Source organism: Ambystoma mexicanum, chromosome 8 (genome assembly GCF_040938575.1).
Source record: "Ambystoma mexicanum isolate Mex_15411 chromosome 8, UKY_AmexF1_1, whole genome shotgun sequence".
Lineage (NCBI taxonomy): Eukaryota > Metazoa > Chordata > Amphibia > Caudata > Ambystomatidae > Ambystoma > Ambystoma mexicanum.
The window spans coordinates 412,463,774-412,485,223 of record NC_090929.1 but is presented as its reverse complement, the minus strand read 5'-3'; the positions used below and the strand labels follow the sequence as shown (position 1 = coordinate 412,485,223).

The 21,450-nt window shown below is 44.9% G+C and overlaps 1 protein-coding gene across 1 annotated transcript in view; it reads left to right on the top strand.

The window, feature by feature from the left end:
* Positions 1-21,450, top strand: part of DRAXIN (dorsal inhibitory axon guidance protein) — a 227,214-nt gene that overhangs the window by 81,611 nt on the left and 124,153 nt on the right. The window contains exon 2 of the mRNA XM_069609918.1: positions 1,044-1,517. Within this exon, the coding sequence (XP_069466019.1) occupies positions 1,058-1,517 (460 nt within the window). The 5' untranslated portion in view covers positions 1,044-1,057. The remainder of the gene's footprint in view (positions 1-1,043; positions 1,518-21,450) is intronic.

Here is a 21,450-nt window from a genome sequence, read left to right as displayed (position 1 = left end):
GGCCCGACCACCCCAGCCTATTGATTACACCAGCTTTTTACACCTGTAAAAAGTAGATATGAGGCCACAGGGACAACACCACCAGTAAGACCATCAAAGTACTCAGAATGCCGAGGCCCATCATTGATTGCCCAGCCATTATCAGACCCGAGCCCACATGCCTCCTCCACCTGCTGGGCGGAGGTCTGATAAATGCTGTGCAATCAGTAATGGACACCAGTAAACTGGTCAATTTGGGGATCAGGCAGGTGGCGAGGGGAGATGTGTTGAGGTCTGATAGTGACTGTGCAATGATGGCCGCCAGTTTACAGTCACTTCAGGGTTCATGTTGGTTTCATGATCAGTGGGCTGAGGTCTGATAATGCCTGTGTAATCAATAATGGACTGCTGAAGAAAGGAAGGGGAAAGAGTGAAGGACATAAGGGACAGAGGGAAAGAAGGATGGAAGGAAGGGTGGGACGGAGGATGAGAAAGAAGGAGGAATCGGTGTGAGGGAGGGGAGAAGGATGGAAGGGAAAGAAGGAAGGATGGGTGTAAACAAAGGGAGAAAGGGATGGGGAAGAATGCAAGATGGGAGAAGCGGGGATTAAGGGGGAGGGAGCAAAGGAAAGATGGAAGTATGCAAGAAAGCAAAGGCACAAGGGAAGGGGGAGGGAGGGAGGAAAAGAAGGAGGGATAGGATGGAGGGAAGTTAGTAAGGATGGCTGGGATGGGCGGAAGCAGGGATTGAAGGGCGGGATGGACGGAGGTAGGGAGGGAGGAAAAGAGGGAGGGAATGAGAAAGGAGAAGAGGTTGACATTTGATGAGACATTGGAGGCATCACAGTGAAAGGAAACAGGGCTGCCTTATAGGCAGGAGATGAAAGAGCAGAATGGGTGAGGCAGCAGGACAGAGAGGTCCCAGCCAAGCAGGCAGCGCCCCTCTGCTCGCACGCACCATACCTGCGCATGCTTAGACTGTAGTCCTGACACGGGCTGCGGAAGACGGTAGATGACCTCTCGCCTTTATAACACGAGTCTCCTCTTTTTTTCCTTCATCTCAGGTTGTAGAGCTAGAATGGCGGTGCCAGCAGCCCACACCCTGTTCCATGTCACCCTCATCCTGGTGCCTCTGCTGCATGCTTTCCACCCGGTGTCTCCCCTCGAGGCTGGAGGCCAATCTAGGAAGAGAGCAGAGGCTTCGAGCTACGAGGCGCAGAACCAGGAACCGTGGCAGCAGCCAGCCCTGGAGGGACGGCACCACAAGCAAGGAGTGACCAGAGGCCGTGGACCGCAGGGGACATCCACCCGAGCCCGTGGATCTGGGGAGGAGATCCCCAGGATGGGCAGCACCTGGGCTGAAAGGGGAGATGAAGAAAGCTCCGCAGCTCTGAGGCAGAGCAAGGGGGTATTTCTGGGCTTCGAGTACCCTTACGGCGAAAAGGAGAATCATTCCCCCGGGTCTGGGTCCAAAGGCAAGAAACAGAACCGGGAGCAGAAGCGGCAAAACCGCAGGGATCGCCTGAAACAGCAGAGAGGTGAGTGCCTGCCCGCTGCCTAACCGCACATAACACCACCAATAGGGACCTATTAGAAGTATAGGGCCTCAAACACTGACACAGTGCAAGACACGTGTAGCTGATTTTATGTATTTATTTATTTATTTATTACATTTGTTACACGCCCAAACCCAAAGGTATCATGGTGTTGGTTACTTAAAGATAACGTTTGTTACATGCTTAGGATACAGGTTACATACGTTCAGTTACAGCAGATTGAGAGCATGGACGGAGTTAGTTACGGCCTTAATCAAATTTGACAAACAGCCAGGTTTTGATCATTGACTTGAATAGCAAGTGTGATTGCTCATTTCTAATGTGTGCTGGTAGAGTGCTCCAGAGCATTGGCGCGGCTATTGGGAAGCTGGAGCCTGCTGCCCATAAGTTCTTGTGGCGACCAGTAATAACTAGATGTGCTCTTCAGTTGCCATTAGACCATGAGCTGGTCCCTCATTGGCTCCAGGCCATTCTCTACTATAGGGAAAAGTCAAATGGAAAAGGAAAGTGGGATCTTAAACATGGTAATGTAGTAATCTGGGGTGAACCTCGCCATACACACTCTGAATCACTAGACTGTTCAGTGAGTCCAGGCTTGCAGAATCCCTACACTTTTGTAGTGATCCCTATGAATAAGATTGGTCCAGTAGGCTGTGCATGAGAGGGCAGGGCGCCTCCCTAGGATGGCCCTTAAACATGGCCCCTTTCTGGTCAGTGGCCTGGCAGGGATCTGAGACACCAACACAGAGATCTGGGACACCAACACAGGGATCTGGGATACCAACACAGGGATCTGGGACACCAACACAGGGATCTGGGACAACAACACAGAGATCTGGGACACCTACACAGGGATCTGGGACACCAACACAGGGATCTGGCACACCAACACAGGGATCTTGGACACCAACACAGAGATCTGGGACACCAACACAGGGATCTGGGACACCAACACAGGGATCCGGGACACCAACACAGAGATCTGGGACACCAACACAGGAGTCTGGGACACCAACACAGGGATCTGGGACACCAACACAGAGATCTGGGACACCAACACAGGATCTGGGACACCAACACAGAGATCTGGGACAGAGTTTCTCTAGAACCCAATGCTAGAAATACTCTTTTTCTAGTCCTAGCAAAAGAAATGGGAACACTCTTCAAAAAATCTTCCCAATGGTAATGACTCAGTCATTTATGTAAAACGCACAAGTCTAAATGTTTGACATTAATTAATCCGTATCTCAATCTATCATAAAACATCTAGGTTTGTCGATACACCATCTCGTTTACATTATACAATTCATTTAAAAAAAACAGCCACACTGATTCATCAATCAGGCACCCCCATTTACTTCTCATCCTACAAGTTATCTCACAAAAATACATCTAAACTCCCAGTAACTAAATGTAAGTGAACACAAATAAATGTCTATTAGCACTGGTTTCAACGAAGGGGCTTCCTTCTTCAGGGTAAACCAGTTTACATGTGGGTAAGGCAGTCCATTTGGCTTTTGAAAGTCATTTTTGGGCCATACTTCCCTTTGATCCTTAGGCACACAGGCAATCTGCTTGTCACCAGTTTATATAATCTACCGGAAGCAGTAATCAATACCTTTCTTCCATGTTATTGGAATGTTAATTTATTCAGAGGGTTGCCTATCATCATCCGCCCGGTGTGTAGCCCTGGAGGAACAGCCAGTAGAGGGGCATAGCCATATAACCATATCCTGCATATGTCTAATCTCTAGTCCATGGGGACCCTGCCAGGTATATGCAGATTCCCCATAACTCGAATGTAATTCATAAAATGTTTCATTGCTTTTTAAAAATAACTTCACAGTCTGCTTATTAATCAACATTGGCAAGCACAAAATGTCCCTGCCAACCAACAACCAACAATAGTCCATAGCCAAATGTATATAACACTAGCAAAAAGTACCCATTCTCCAAACGGGTTCTGTGGACAGACAAGACAACACCATCATCAGTTGTTGAAAATCAATGATCCTGTAGGTCGCTGTTCCGATTCGCTTATCGCTTGATATGCTCTGCACTCTGAAGTAAACTGCACTGAAAATGGGTGTGTGTGGCTGGCTGACATACCCCGAGCAGACGTTGGGGGGAGGCGAGAGTTGGTGTGCTGCTGCATACTGGGACATTCTGTGCTCTGTCCCCACCTGTCACCTCACCCTCAAATCCAGGGAAAGGGGTGGGGTGTCCAGATATTATGTAGCCAGTCATGTCTGCAGGGTCCTAACAGGTGACTATACAAAAGTTGGTGCAGATTGGTGAAACGGTGTGTAATTGTATTAGGAACAACGCTTCGCCAAGCCACAAACCCACAAACAAATGTTGACTTGTGCTGAAATCCAGGGAACAGGGTGGGCTGTCCAAATGTCATGTAGCCAGTATTGTGTTGAAGGTCCTAACAAGGTAACTATGCACAATGTGGTGCAGATTGGTGAAACAGTGTGAAATTGTATAAGGAACAACACTTAACCACAAACCAAGCCACACACCCACACATTTTCACTTTTATAAATATAGATTTGCTCTGAGGAAATATAATGTTCCTATCACTTTTAGCCCCTTTAATGTTGCAGAGTCTTTTTATTGGAACTGGAACACAACTTATGTAGGCCATGTGTGAGCGTATCCACTGCAGTATGTTCACAGTACCAGGTTGTCAATAAATCATGGTCTCTGTAAATTCCCCAGACTTCATTTCGATAGCAGGGGTGCTCGATTTACAGCCCACCAGTGGCTTGAAGCCCTTCAGACCATTTGCAGCACCCCTCCCCCCAGCATCATCTCTGTTGAACCTTTGCATTTTTAATGTTATCGTCAATTTCGACTTCAGGATCAAGGCAGAAGGTCAAATTGCCACAGTCACGTATGCTAAATGGGAAACGCTAACACTATTACAAATTCATACGCCTAACCATGATATATAGGAAGATAAATAATGCCAAAATAAGCATTGACAAGCATTATTTTGCAGCTTTTTAATTGAATTTGTTTTATTTTTGCAGCTTTTGAATTGAATTTGTTTTATTCTGACGCCTAGATGGTACTGCCATCATATGCAAGCGCAACCTCAAATGCATCAGCAATGACATCCGATGCTAGCTCATGCCCCACATGCATCATTTACTCACCAAATATAATGTGCAGCATCACATGTCTAGTTGCAATCATCATCTGTCATGCACAGCCTCAGCTGTCACATTAATGCCAGCTAGTGTCAAATGCATGTTATAGTCACAAATGTAAAGTGCAGCCATCAGATATCAGGTGCAGGCTCAAATTCCTTAGTAAGATCATCCTATTCCAGTCAATGCCTCATATGCATGGTTCAATCATTTTGGTTCTTATCTGGTGCTTCTTGGCCGATACATCCTGCTTCTAAGCACTGCAAAACCAGGTGTCATTTTGACCCCATTTAAGGTACTGAATGTATCAACCCTGAAAAGGATGAAAAGCTCAGTGATCCCTGCAACTGGAATCGAACTGGCAAAGGACCTGTTGGGCCCTTGTGAGAGGTGTGCACTTTTTTCCGAGCGGTTCACCTAGACAGTTCAGAAAGGTACCATGAGTCAAGTTCTGCACAGCCTCACACATGCATCATATGCCAAGCAGAGACATAAGTGTCACAGTAATGCCGCATGATAGCAATCAATTGCTCATATGCATGGCACTGACCCAACTTGCCTTTCCATGCAATTTATCACAATACTTATCTAAAATGTCTTTGTGAAGCTGTACAACCCAAGAAAAAATTCTTTATTTAAAAAATCCCAATACGTTTTTGGTCACTGTTATGCTTTTTATTTTGACACAGTTTCTTTTTTCTAATTATTCTTTGTGGGAGAACTTTTAAGCCTCCCTACAAATTGAAATGTGCAACCATTTACTTATTATTGCTACTTGCTTGTCTGCTTTAAAATGCACCATTTGGCACAGGTAGCAATCAAAATTTCTTGGGAAGAATCACCAAACCCTGCATAAGGTTTAATTTAAATCGTTTAATGTGTTATCAATATTACTCGCTGAATGTCATTTTAAGAATAGCAAATCATTGTTCTGGACATGGAGCCCTCAATGCCATTACAATGGAGGTCTTAGGGTTTTCGGTGCTATGTGCTTTTGGCTATAGCCAATTATTAATGCAGCCCTTGGACAAAGACCAAAGTTAAAATGTTGGCGCCTAGAAACTGTTTGTGGCGACCCCAGCTCTACATAGTAACTATGGACTGAAGCATCAGATCCTTTCGGTTGCCTTTGTGGAAGGATCTTTGTTTAAAAGGAAAGGGTGCTTCAATAGTCACTCCCTCTTTGGGTGGCATCCCATATGTTGTGAGCATCCAGACCGTCCTCATCATCTCGTTTACCTGGCATGTGAATTATTCAGGCATCCACAGCCGGCTTGCATCAGCAAGTGTGCCGACAGCAAAACATAACAGGGTTGTGTGGTGTGGCGTCGACAGTTATGAAAGCAGTTTAATTTCCCTGGTCTGTTTCCATGTTTGCGGGTTGATATTGACGTAATGGCAATGGGTCAGTATGCTTACTTAAGAACAACTAGAATCCCATTTTCGCTTCTTGAATACAACTTTATTTCATGGGAGGCTGCTCACGAATTGCCTTTAGAGCAGGGGCGTGTCCAGGGGGCCTGGGGTGGCACGTGCTACCCCTGGAATCTGATTGGCCACCCCAGGTGCCACCCCATTATCCTAAACTATGATCATTATGTGTGTCCGTGCTCGTACTTCATGCCACCCCTGAATAACTCATTGCCCACTTGGGCCACCCCAGTCAAAAGAGTCTGGACATGCCACTGCTTTAGAGCAGTGACTATTAAAATAGCCTGGCATCAAACTCAGCCATATCACGCAATTCCTCCATATAGACTCTAAATTGTCTAAGACATGAATTAAGTTGGTACATAAACAATGTATTCCTTCCGCACGTGTACACATTCAAAGGTATCCAAATTACTCCTGCATATGCACACATGATCTCAACGCCGCTTCATCTACTGCCCACCCGAAGAACCTTGCTGAAGGCCCTTGCTTCCCTCTGGCCCATTATCTTGGGCTAGCCCGCCATTACCAGATAGGTCAGCCCACCAATACGGTCAGTAATCCCTATGTATGACCTATTGCTGCCAATTAAATATGCTATTTGGGATGGGTTATTGAAAAGAAAAGTGCATAGGCATTCATTGGTGGTTAAATGCAGCGTGCATCAAAAAGCAGTTTCGGGAAGACAACATTTGATCCCCCTCGGATCAGCGCCCTCAATTTCAGGCGAGAGTGAGTGAAGTTGTCACAGCATTTAGGTCCCACACTGCAAACAAGGAGCCCACACTCTGACAGGGTGCCTATTCACCGTTTTAACAAAGAGGAAACAATTTGAGCCTCTTTGCTGGCTTGTACTTTTAATGCAGTGATAGCGTGAAGAATAACTTCAGTAAGAAAGCATGGGGCAGTGGGGTCCAGTATTCAATAGGAGGGATGAGGATGGACCCTGTTAGTTCTCCTTAGTTGATTTGCCTTCAAAGTAATTTGATGCATTGATATACATATACATATTCACTAACAAAAACGTTGTTAAAGGTACGTTATGGTTAAGTTGCACTAGCAAAAATCTATGAAATTCTATGGAAAAACGTTGTTACCAGGACGTTATGGTTACAGGTAAAACCGAAACCCCCTCGGAATTTGCCAGTTATGGTAAGCTAAGCAACCATAACTCGTGCCACCATTGTGCACTGCAGGATGCAAGGACTAGCACCCTTGACATTAAAGATGGCATCACAAATCTCATTTTGACCTCACTCATGACATCACATGTGCAATCACTTTTCATAGCAAGCCTTCTCAAGCGATTGTTATTGTAATGGTGGCAGAAAACTATAAAACAATATTGGAAGAACTATCATGAGAGCAGTATGTCATGGAGGAATGCATTGCTCTACACATCATAGTTATTAAATACCTTTTCAGTGTATATGAAGGAACTCATGTGCAAATGTAGCCATTGTCTGCACCATGGCTCATGGAAGTGTAACCTTCAAAACCTTTCCATGTTACATAGTGACAATACTAATGCATTCGTTTTAGAGTGTCGGTGTCATGGTCATGAAGTCAGGGACACAGGCATGCAGGGTCGCATGCACAGGAGACCTGGGTGGACACAGTCCTGGCACTTTTGGCATCAGGCTCATGAACAAAAGTAAACAAGAACATCCATTTAACACCAAAAAGCTTTTATTATGGACATAGCACTTCAGATGCATTAACCTTGAACATTCCATCCATTAAGCAGGATGCATTAACCTAGAACATTCCATTCATTAAGCAGGCCCAAGTGTATTCTTGGGTGTGGCTGCTAATGGATTGTCTTCGCTCATGCTCACTCTCTAGGAATGGCAGGGTGTGGCTGGTAAGCCGACCCTAATGGGCGTGCCTACGATCTCAGCTGTATAAGCTGCCCGATCCTCAAGACAGACGCTTCGCGTTATTCTGCACTTGCAAGCATCGTAACGCTCACCGTCGCCTGAGGTCAGACTTACCTCTGAATGTCTTGCTTCCTGGACATCCTGCTTCCTGAAAGCATACTTACCAACTGGGGGAAGCTGTTCTAACCTTGAACATTCCATCCATTAAGCAGGATGCATTAACCTTGAACATTCCATCCATTAAGCAGGCCCAAGTGTATTCTTGGGTGTGGCTGCTAATGGATTGCCTTCGCACGTGCTCACTCTCTAGGAGTGGCAGGGTGTGGCTGGTAAGCCGGCCCTAATGAGCGTGCCCACGATCTCAGCTATACAAGCTGCCCCGATCCTCAAGACAGACGCTTCGCGTTATTTTGGACTTGCAAGCTATCGCGGGACCCAATTTGTTTCTACCTTTTGGAGAAAGTGTTGTACGATTGCCAAAATCGATCTCCGGTTGTCCACAAGCCATCACCCTAAAACTGATGGGAAAACTGAACGAACCAACCAAACTTTAGAGCAATATCTCAGGTGTATGTTACAACAGACCGAGGATTTTTGGAAAAATATACTCTGGATAGCTGAGTATGCATACAACAACTCAGTTCACACAAGCACAAGGCAAACTCCATTCTACACTGTGCACGGAAAACATCCGAGGACATCAGTATTTGATCCACCCAATACCCTGGAAATGCCAACCATAAAAATCTTGCATAAAACCATCACTCAGGTTCTTAAGGAGGCACAAAGCATCTGACCAAGGCTAAGGAAAGACAAAAACTGTTTGCTGATCGACATCAGAAGGAAACTCCCGCCTACCAGATTGGAGAAAAGGTGTGGTTAGCATCCAAATATATTCCCCTGAAGGGGCCAAGAGCTTTCCACCCAAGATACCTGGGCCTATATACTATAAAGTCCATAATCAATCCTGTCGCCATGAAATTGGAGTTAACATCCCACATGAAAATTCACCCGTATTTCATGTCTCTCTCCTCAAACCAATGAAATCCAATACATGGCTTAGTTCCCCACCAGAGCCCTAAGTAATAGATAGAGAACCAGAATATGAAGTCAAATCCATCCTGGACTCCACGGTGGTTCGATCAAAATTGTATTACCTAATTGACTGGAAAGGTTACGGACCTCAAGACCGAACTTGGGAACCCAGTGAACACATCCATACTCCGCATTCAATTAGACAGTTCCATCACAATAATCCCACCAAACCAGGACCGGGAGGAGAACCACCCTTGAGAGGGGCCTTGAGGGGGAGTGCTGGCATGGTCATGAAGTCAGGGGCACAGGCAGGCAGGGTAACATGCAGGGGAGACCTGGGTGGACACTGTTCTGGCGCCTTTGGCACCAGGCTCATGAACAAAAGTAAACAAAAACATCCATTTAACACCAAAAAGCTTTCATTATGTACATAGCACTTCAGATGCATTAACCTTGAAAATTCCATCCATTAAGCAGGATGCATTAACCTTGAACATTCCATCCATTAAGCAGCCCCAAGTGTATTCTTGGGTGTGGCTGCTAATGGATTGCCTTCGCACATGCTCACTCTCTAGGAATGGCAGGGTGTGGCTGGTAAGCCGACCCTAATGGGCGTGCCTACGATCTCAGCTATATAAGCTGCCCCGATCCTCAAGACAGACGCTTCGCGTTATTCTGCACTTGCAAGCATCGTAACGCTCACCATCGCCTGAGGTCAGACTTACCTCTGAAGATCTTGCTTCCTGGACATCCAGTTTCCTGCCAGCATACTTACCAATTGGGGGAAGCTGTTCTTACCTGTACATCTCTTTGGCGAACCAAGTATTCATCTTTACACTTTCCGGAATGCCGAAATCTTCATCTTGGCACTGCAGCACGACACACTCCATCGTCGACAGCAGCAGCTGCAAGGAAAAACAAAAGACAAGGTTAGACATCGAAAAAACAGTCAGTTTAAGGTTGCGCTTCGCCATACTTCGCGCTTTTCCTTAAACCATCACTTACTTGCTGTCGAACATTGCGGTAGCATCCATCTTCCATGCGGCCGCGTCTCGCGTCTCTCAGTTGCATTGAGGCTGCATTTCCATGTAAGGGAAGAAAACAGAAGAGAGACATTATTGCGGGCATAAATAGGAGCAACATATAAAGACATTAAACAGAATGAACAGCATCACAAGAGCTCAAGAAAGACTTACCAATCATAAGGAGAAGCATAGTGGCAGCTGGACTGGACTAATCCTTATAAGGTATAAGTGAAGGACCTAGATCCCATTCGACACATCCCTGCCAGAAGTAGCAGGACAGAGAGCTTATCTTCCATAATTCACAGGTGAGCTTTATGGGCCGGCGTATGCTCACAGAAACCGTACTTTAGGGTGAAGGGTTCGAGAGGTACAACAATCACAGATTGGCACACTCACACACTCTTATCTCCAAGCAGGCGCAGTATCACCACGTACCACTGCTCACAGCTTTTCTACTGAGGGAGAGGCCTGAAGGGGGTGATTCAAGTTCAGGGAGGGCTGCAACCGTGCCCCAATGCCTCTGCAGAGACCAGGTGAGCGTAACAAAACGCGAAGCCTCTAGTACTCTCTGCCTGGGAGTTATGGAAACTTCAGAAACAGATCAATTAGCCCTCTTACTAGGGGAATTACAGGCTAAAGTACATGCTTCAAGACAGGAAACCAATGCATTATGGAGGGATCTTATTTTAACTCGAGAAAGAACTGATGAATTGGCAAGACAAATGCTACAGGCACAAACAGGACAGGTTCCACTGCCTGGAGTGACCCATTCTTCTCATTCTTCCACACCACAACAATCAACATCGTTTCAGGTGGTTCTTCCAGGAGCAGTACCTCTAGCCCCTCCCGAACGCTTCATCAGCGACCCAAACAAGTTCGCTGTATTTATGAACCAATGTCGCCTTCATTTCTTGTGCAGACCAGGAGCCTTTCCAATGACCAAGCCAAAGTGGCGTTTGTACTCTCGTATTTAGGATGTAGTGCGGCAGACTGGTCTATACCTTTGGTAAATCAAGATGACCCTTTACTCCAGAACTTTGGGAATTTCCAACATGAGATGGATAAATTGTTTGCCCGTCATGCTCAAGGACAAGCTCTGGACAACGATTTGTTGTCACTCAAACAAGGGAGTCAAGATCTATTAACCTATATTGCAACCTTCAATCGTCTCATAGCCCAGAACAACTGGCCAGAAGAGAAGAGGACTACACTCTTTTACCGAGGGTTACGTGGAAAATCTAAGGCTGTGTTGGCATAAGTTGTGAATCCCCCTGAGAGGTGTGCGGACTACATAGACCTGACGATGCAACTCAATGATAGGTTGCAGAATCGGAAAATGGATCGAGCTAGATCAGAGGAATGGTCAGTTTACCTACGACCTTGTGAGAATCAGACTAAACCACATGAACAGTCTGAGCTAATGCAAATTGGTGGATTACGAAGTCCTGTTACCAAAGCAGAAAGGGAAAAAAGACGACAACAACAGGTTTGCTTATATTGTGGACAAGCAGGTCACTTCCTCTGTGACTACCCAGTAAAACCACCCAAGAAAACGGTTGGGGCAACAGACAAAACTGATGAAGAATTAGAACAGAACTCAGGAAACGCCAATGCCTGGCAAGTGTAGGGGTCCGCTTGTCGAGCATGAAAAAGGAATCCGTACAGACCTCACATCTACTCCTTCCAATGCTTTTGGTGCATCACAAGCAACCATCAATAACACATGCTTTGGAGGCTTATATTGATTGTGGAGCTGTGGGTAACTACATTGATCAAGATTTGGCTCTCCGAATAGGCCTTCCTCTCCGACAGAAGCAGAAATCGGAAAACGTCACTGCTGTGGATGGTTCTCAGCTATCATACGGCCCGGTGACACAATACACTGAGAAAGTCAAGCTTGTGTGTCAGGACGGGCATCAAGAGGACATTACTTTCGATCTCATCGGTGCTCCTCAGTTCCAGATGATATTAGGAATGCCCTGGCTTGAGACCCACAATCCTAGGATCGACTGGCAAAAACAAGTTCTGACATTTCCTCATGATTGTGCCGACACATGTTACAAAAAAGATGACACCAATCTGAAACCGAAGAAAGGAATCGTGTTGGGCCTCATCAGCCCCTTATGGCTTGAATACCAAGATTACCAGTATGTCTTCAAAAAAGAGTAAGCCAACGTTCTCCCCCCGCACAGACCCTATGATTGTCAAATAGATCTTGTACCCAGAGCCCAGATTCCTTGCAGCCGAATTTACGCTCTGACAGAGCAGGAAAATCAGCATTTTAGAACTAACCTGGATCAGTACCTGGTGAACGGTTTCATTCGCACGTCCAAGTCACCTGCATCCTCGCCCTTATTCTTTGTGCCTGAAAAGGAGGGGAACTTAAGAACTTGCATCGACTATAGCGCCTCAATCAGATCACAGTTAAAAGTCAATATCCTTTACCACTTATACCAGAGCTCCTGGACCAAATGAAACATGCTCAAATCTACACAAAACTGGATTTAAGAGGATCATACCATCTTGTACCATCTTTTAAGTGTAAAAGAGGGAGACGAGTGGAAAACAGCCTTCCGCACGAAGTACGGCCTCTTTGAATACCACGTCATGCACTTCGGACTATGCAATGCACCCGCGGCGTTCCAATTCTTTATGAATGATGTACTCTGAGAACTATTGGACGTTTGCGCTCTTGTTTACATTGACGACATTCGTATCTGCTCAAATTCCATGGAAGAACATGTAGGCCATGTCCAGGCAGTCTTAGAAAAGCTTCGACAACACCAATTGTATGCCAAGTTGGAAAAATGTTTTTTCCATGTAACCGAGGTCGAGTTTCTCGGTTTCATGCTCACACCCTAAGGTGTACATATGGAGGCACGAAAGGTGGATGCAATCCTCCAATGGCCCTCACCAACATCCACAAAAGGAGTACAAAGCGTGCTTGGATTCACCAACCTTTACCATCGGTTTATACCTGGGTTTTCACAAATTGTACTTTCAATTACCTCCTTGTTAAAGAAAAATCAAAAGTTCCATTGGTCGACAGAAGCTGAAGAAGCCTTCCAGAAGTTGAAACTAGCATTCACTACAGCAGCAGTCCTTCGGGACCCAAGATCAGACCTACCTTATATAGTTGAGACATATGCTTCAGTCTTATTCTGGTCCTGCAAATTTTCAGCCCCTGAGTTGAACTATGCAATCACAGATAAGGAATTACTGGCGATTAAAGCAGCATTCAAGGCCTGGAGACATTACCTTCTTGGGGCAAGACATATGGTCACTGTCATCAGGGACCACCGTAACTTGCAATACTTGAAAACCGCCAAAGCACAATTCTCGCGTCAACTTCGTTGGGCTCTCTTTTTCGTGGAATACGATTTTATCATCACTTATAGACCTGGAGTACGCAATGGGAAAGCAGACGCTCTATCAGGCATGAGTGAAGAAAAAGATGCTTTTACAGCATCCGACCCGTGGCCATAATTCCTGAGGAAAGGGTTCAAACCAAAATAGCTGCCGCCAAGTTTGTGGATGACCAAATAACCAGTTTGCAATCCCCGATGGATCAATCGACACAACAGGAATGGCTGTTAAAAGGTGACCAGTGTACCATCAAAGACAATCTACTGTATTTCCAAGGACGATTATATGTCCAAGACCAAGAACTGCAAAAGCAAATCATCACAAATTACCATGATTCATTAGTGGAAGGACACCCAGGAATAGCCAAAACTCAGGCTAAGGTAAAACACAACTACTGGTGGCCAACTTGGCTAAAAGACATCACCCAATTTATTGAAGCCTGCAGTGTCTGTGCACAACACAAGTCTCAGAAACAGAACCCTAGTGGCTTACTACATCCTCTAACAGTACCGCCAGCACCTTGGCATACCCTGTCGATGGACTTCATCATGGATCTTCCACCCTGCAATGGATACAACACCATATTAGTCGTGGATATATTCTCCAAAATGGCCCATTTCATTCCTCTGACGGGACTCCCAACTGCGTCAACTCTCACTTCTGTGTTCCTAGGGCAAATTGTTTGATTTCATGGATTTCCATCAATATTAGTATCTGATCGCGGAAGTCAATTTTTTTCTGCCTTTTGGAGAAAGTGTTGTACGATTGCCAAAATTGATCTCCGGTTGTCCACAAGCCATCACCCACAAACTGATGGGCAAACTGAACAAACCAACCAAACTTTAGAGCAATATCTCAGGTGTATGTTGCAACAGTCCGAGGATTCTTGGAAAAATATACTCTGGATAGCTGAGTATGCATACAACAACTCAGTCCACACAAGCACAGGGCAAACTCCATTCTACACTGTGCAGGGAAGACATCCGAGGACATCAGTACTTGATCCACCCGATACCCTGGAAATGCCAGCCATAAAAAACTTGCATAAAACCACCACTCAGGTTCTTAAGGAGGTGACAGATCATCTGCTCAAGGCTAAGGAAAGACAAAAACGGTTTGCTGATCGACATCAGAAGGAAGCTCCCACCTACCAGATTGGAGAAAAGGTGTGGTTAGCATCCAAATATATTCCACTGAAGGGGCCAAGAGCTTTCCGCCCAAAATACCTGGGCCCCTATACTATAAAGTCCATAATCAATCCTGTCACCACGAGATTGGAGTTACCATCTCACATGAAAATTCACCCGTATTTCATGTCTCTCTCCTCAAAACAATGAAATCCAATACATGGCTTAGTTCTCCGCCAGAGCCCGAAGCAATAAATGGAGAACCAGAATATGAAGTCAAATCCATCCTGGACTCCAAGGTGGTTCGATCAAAATTCTATTACCTAATTCACTGGAAAGGTTACGGACCTTAAGACCGAACTTGGGAACCCAGTGAACACGTCCATGCTCTGCGTTTAATCAGACAGGTCCATCGCAATAATCCCACCAAACCAGGACCGGGAGGAGAACCACTCTTGAGAGGGGCCTTGAGGGGGAGTGCTGGCATGGTCATGAAGTCAGGGGCACAGGCATGCAGGAGTCGCATGCACAGGAGACCTGGGTGGACACTGTCCTTGCGCTTTTGGTTCCAGGCTCATGAATAAAATTAAACAACATCCATTTAACAACAAAAAGCTTTTATTATGTACATAGCACTTCATATGCATTAACCTTGAACATTCCATCCATTAAGCAGGATGCATTAACCTTGAACATTCCATCCATTAAGCAGCCCCAAGTGTATTCTTGGGTGTGGCTGCTAATGGATTGCCTTCACACATGCTCACTTTCTAGGAGTGGCAGGGTGTGGCTGGTAAGCCGACCCTAATGGGCGTGCCCATGATCTCAGCTATATAAGCTGCCCGATCCTCAAGACAGACGGTTCGTGTTATTCTGCACTTGCAAGCAGTTAACGCTCACTGTCGCCTGAGGTCAGACTTACCTCTGAAGATCCTGCTTCCTGGACATCCTGCTTCCTGCCAGCATACTTACGAACTGGGGGAAGCTGTTCTTATCTGTACATCTCTCCGGCGAACCAACACTTTCCGGAATGCCGAAATCTTCATCTTGGCACCGCAGCACGACACGCTCCAGCGTCGACAACAGTGCCTGCAAGGAAAAACAGAAGACAAGGTTAGACATTGAAAAAACTGTCAGTTTAAGGTTGCGCTTCGCCATACTTCGCGCTTTTCCTTAAACCATCACTTACCATCACTTACCTGCTGTCGAACATTGCGGTAGCATCCATCTTCCACCCGGCCACGTCTCGCATCTCACAGCTGCATTGAGGCCACATTTCCATCTAAGGGAAGAAAACAGAAGGGAGACATTATTGCGGGCATAAATAGAAGCAACATATAAAGACATTACACAGAACGAACAGCATCGCAAGAGCTCAAGAAAGATTTACCAAGCATAAGGAGGAGCATAGTCGCAGCTGGATTGGACTAATCCTTATCAGGGATCAGTGAAGGAACTAGATCCCATTCGACGCACCCCTGCCAGAAGTAGCAGGACGGAGAGCTTATCTTCCATAATTCACAGGTGAGCTTTATGGGCTGGCGTATGCTCACAGAAAACGTACTTTGGAGTGAAGGGTTTGAGAGGTACACCAATCACAGATTGGCGCACTCACACACTCTTATCTCCACGCAGGAGCTGTATCACCACATACCACTGCTCACAGCTTTTCTACTGAGGGAGAGGCCTGAAGGGGGTGATTCAAGTTCAGGGTGGGCTGCAACTGTGCCCCAATGCCTCCGCAGAGACCAGGTGAACGTAACAGTCGGGTACTGTGAAACATGTAAGAAGCAGCTACCATTGCGTTTATAACTACATATTTGCCCTGCTGCACAGAAACCATACAAACAGCATAATGCATACACACATGACCATATGCAAGGTACTCAAAGTAAGCTAAAAAGCAGCAGTATTACCAGAAGCTGTTCATAACATAACAGATTATCTTCATGCACAGAAACCAGTGCTGTGTTTTACGCTTTCCTCTTCCTCATTATGTATATGTATCATATAATGTGAGTGAACCGTTAAGAAAGATGTGTAAGAACATTTGAGAAGGTTGCTGTACACAAATATAGAACCTTTTCAATTGTTTGTTCATGATTGTTAGTGAGGAAAAGTACCTACCTACTTAGGGTAGTGAACAAAACAGAGGGAGCCACACATGTGATGTCATGAGTGATGTCATTAAGGAGATTTGTGATGCCATCTTTGATGTCATGGGTGTTAGTCCTTGCAGTGCACACCGGTGGCACGAGTTATGGCTGCTTAGCTTACCATAACTGGAGAATTTAGTTTGTCTTTCAGTTTTACCTGTAACCATAACGTCCCGGTAACAACGTTTTGCCATAGAATTTCATAGGTTTTTGCTAGTGCAACTTAACCATAACGTCCCTTTAATAACATTTTTGGTTTTGAATCTCATAGGTTTTTAGCAGGGCGCTTTAGCCGTAACGTTGCTTTAGGCTCATTTCTTTTAATAAAGGAGAAAGATTGTTAGTTGGGCAACTTAACCATAATTTCCCTTTAACAGTGTTTTTTTGTCAGTGAATTTCATTGGTGTTGAGCAGGATACCCTTAGTTTGTAAAAAAGAACAGTGCTACTTAGTGAAAGTGCTGGCACCATGTTAATGCGGACAGCAGTCACGGACTGTGCGTCTGGTTGCACACATTGGGTGCCATCCAACCTGCTCGGAAAGGCACCTGTTCTCTTACATAATGCAGGCAAACACCCAACGGGAAACATTTATGAAAACAGCAGCATGGCAAAGAATGCCAAGAGAAAATGGAGCAGGTGTAGAAAGTGTGTACTAAACAGGAGAAAGTCAATAGGGGTACACCATAAGGGAATGCAGCAACAAGAGAAATAACATCTGCCTTCACCAATCGTACCGCACTGATACTGTACATAGTAACAAAGAACTAACAGGCAAAGTAACGACTGGCAAAAGCTTAGAGCAAAATGGCGGTACAATGTAGTAAGGAAGCAGAACTGTGTCTAATAATTGCACAGGTGTTTCAGTGTGCAATAGTACGTATGTATAACGTGTCTTTTTTTAACACGCCAATGCCAACCAACTTCGAGTAGCTGAAAAAAGTTTCCCTCACAACAGAATGTCTTTCTACAGTAACCCCATTGGTACGCACTGTAGTGTGAAGCATACATTATGGACTATATATTCCTGCATGTACAGCAATGACATTCTGTTTTCCATAACAAAACATATTGGAAAGGAAAGCAAGGCAGCAGAAGGCACAATCCTTGCACAACACCATTCACTCATAGGAAAGCAAGGAAACTGTGCAAAATAGACAGGCCGGAAAGCAAAGTGAAAAGAATAGGGAACCATTGTGCCCCCTTACAAGTAGCGTACAAACAAATGTTTTGGACAAAATTAAGTGGCTGTGGTACACCTGCATGTATACTCCTTCCCCATGTGGCAGTCCGCCATCCCCTCAAAAATCGTGCCATGGGAGACGTGCCAATGGCACAATAATCTCTTCCTTCCCTAACAAGCAAGTTTTACAAATCCGCATTTCCTCATATGAAGTATGCACTTGTGCTATCCCCTCTTCCCTTGCCTAATGGGTTGTAGGAATGTCCAAAAGTGAAAATGAATCATAATAGTGTTGCTAAGTGTGTGTGCTCGTACTTCATGCCACCCCTGCATAACTCATTGCCCACTTGGGCCACCACAGTAAAAAGAGTGTGGACATGCCACTGCTTTAGAGCTGTGACTATTAAAATAGCCTGGCCTCAAACTCTGCCATATCCTGCAATTCATCACTATAGACTCTAAATTGTCTAGGACATTAATTAAGTTGGTATATAAACAATGTATTCCAGCCCCACGTGTGTATATATATATATATATATATAAAATCATCACCAAATTCCTTTATTTTGGCAGAAACCGCCATAAAATATTACAAATCATTATTCAAAGTTCAAATTCATCCACAAAATTCAATAAAAGAATATAAAAATCCTTAGCAAGAATACATTATTGACACATCAAACACATACAAAATAGCCAATTGGAATGGCAGGAAATAAAACATACACAATATCACCAATTGGCAGCACGCCCATCGCCACCCTAAAAGGAGGACCCACCCTGTGCAGCCCTCTATAGTCGTCATGTGAGCTTGTGAGAAGTTCCCCAAGTTTTTGGCGAATCTAAATATCCCTCTTATGGTGTGTCTCCTTTGTATCCATAGTTTTAATAGATAGTCAGCCCAGCTTAGTCTGTCATAGAATCTCAGTCAGAGGTAATCAAAACTCTTACAGACCTCAATTATCTGCCCATCCAGATAGATCCTCGGCAAAGACCTTGGTTTCCCAGGGAGACACATTATCTTGCATTTAGCTTTGAGTCCCCTATCCACAATTTATGACCTGTAACCACCAACCCACGACAGCAATGCTTTAGGAGTAGTGGCAATAAGAACCACATCGTTCATAGCTGAGCACCAGGAGTCTCCTCCTCTTGCATCTTGGTACATCCTCCCCAAGAGTGGGCAAATATTATTCTAGCGAGTTAGTGTATACATTACATAAAAGGGGGGCCAGTACACATCCTTTGTATATCCCTTTTGCCAACTTCATTTCCTCACTAATCTCTCCTCCTGCGCCATAACAAATCCACACTCTAGAATATTCATAAAGGGCTACAATGGCTGACAGAAGATGTACCAGTACTCTCATGCCCTGCAGCATAGTCACAGAAGGCTCCTTTTAATGTGGTGAAAAAGCTGAGATGAAATCCATAAAGGCCACGTAGACAGGAACCCCCATTGTCCTATTTGCAAGTATCAGAAAAAGGTTGAGACCCTGAAAAATCATGCCAGTTCCCGACCTAAAAGCGAGTTGGGTATCTGAGAGTATATTGTTCTCCCCGGCCCATGCCTCAAGTCTTTTAAGGAGCAGGCCAACAAAAATCTTAGATGTTCCATCCAGGAGCATCACTGGTTGGTGGGCATAGGGATCAGGTCAATGTCATTTTTTAAACATGTGACCGATTATACCCATATGTGGTATATAATCCTTGGCTATACCTGTATTAAAAAAGCTGTTCCAGAACTGGGGCCCAAACTTCCTGCAGGGTCAAGAAGATATAATTTGGCACCCCATCCGACCCCGGGGATTTAAGCCACCTTTGCCTCGATTATATCAAATGTATCTCTTCCAAAGCAAATAAATCCAGCAGTTTAAAACTCCCCGTAGTACACTGCTCATATCTTCTGCTCCCTCCATGATAAAAGAAACACAGAGATCGAAAGTGGTCTAACCCGGTGGACATCAAGGAATGTTGATCTGTGGACGCACACGTACCCAGATCTAGCTCCTGTATGTTCCTGGATATCAGGGACCAAAAGTCCCTGGAATTATTCTGTCCTGCTGTCACTTGGAACCTCTCCCAACTCTCTTCAGCGATCTATCACTTCCTTACAGTTTATTCTTTCCTATACTTGTCTTCTTATTCTAAGAAAGTTAGTGTCAGGCAGTTTACACTTGAGAGCAGATAATAGCTGCGTCCTTCTTTCCTTACATTTCTGGGAGAGCCATGAACTTCTAGATTTAGTAACTCCTTCCCTCTCATTTCTTGGCAAGTCAAACATCCTACCGCAATTTGACAGGATGTTAGAAAAAGCATCAATAATCTCCTCTGGGTTGCCTTGAAGTTGCAGACAGACCAGGATCTCCTCCTTACAGGAAAAGAAGATTCTGTTTAATAATGTACTCTCATTTTGAGTGCCCATCGGACAATTTTCAGACTCTTCTTCATTGAATTCGTCGCATGGATAGGTAAAGTTACAAGTCCAAAATCCTCGAGTTCCCATGCTCAGCTTAAGCTCAGGGGATTGTGAGCACTCTATCCTTTCATCTATCTCAAAACCCCACACATTGTCCACCATGAGACTGCAATTAGGATGTAATCTAATATACTACTAGATGGGCCATTTGAAAAAGTATAACTACCCTACAAGGGTGATACAGTCCTTCCATTTATGGCTCTGTAGCCTTGCTCAAATAACATCTCCCATGCAGTTTGCGCTCCATCAGGTGTGGTAGGGCCCGCCAACACTGCTTTAAGTATCCTTAGAGCCGCTTCTTCTTCATCTTCTAGTAGCAGATCGTCCTCTAATATTTAAGTCTCCCCCACAATTACGGGTGTCCTTCACCTTGTTTGTGGGCAATAGCTTCTTTTAATGCCTGAAATTCTACATGCACAGCTTTGCCCCCTTTGTTGTTATAATAGTTTATCAACCTAAGTTCCTCAACCCCTTTCCATTTAAGGAAGATCAAGAGGAGGCTCGGCTCTGTCCTGATGGCTCGAATATCAGAAAGTGACAAGTGGATTGATATGCAGGCCACAAGAGCTCCCGAAGGTCTCTCTCTTGCACATCGGCCTCACCGCGGGTACAAACAATATCCTATATCCCTGTATCTGAATCAGTCAGGGCCCAAGTTTCCTGAAACATCAATATCTGTTGTTATCTAGTAAAATAAAAGTGTATATAAAAAATACTTATAGACTAGGGCCCTGATTCATGGAATTATTTGCTTGTAAATCCGGGTGCCATTCTGACCGCAAATCCCCATTCGTCAAACAGGGATTTGCGGGGAAGAATGGCACGCAAATCACTGTTTTACACACAAATAATTCCATGAATCAGGGCCTTAGTGTCTGACACTGGCATAATGGCTGATGTCTAGATCCATTATGGCTTGAGACAGTATGGGAATGACTGAACAGACCCTGCATTTATATTCAACAGCTAATAAAAAGGTGATGGGGGGTACAGGGGTAGCATTTATTGTCCTATCACAGACCTGAGTTCAGCATTTGATTGTATGTACAGACTTATCATATGAGACTTGTTACATC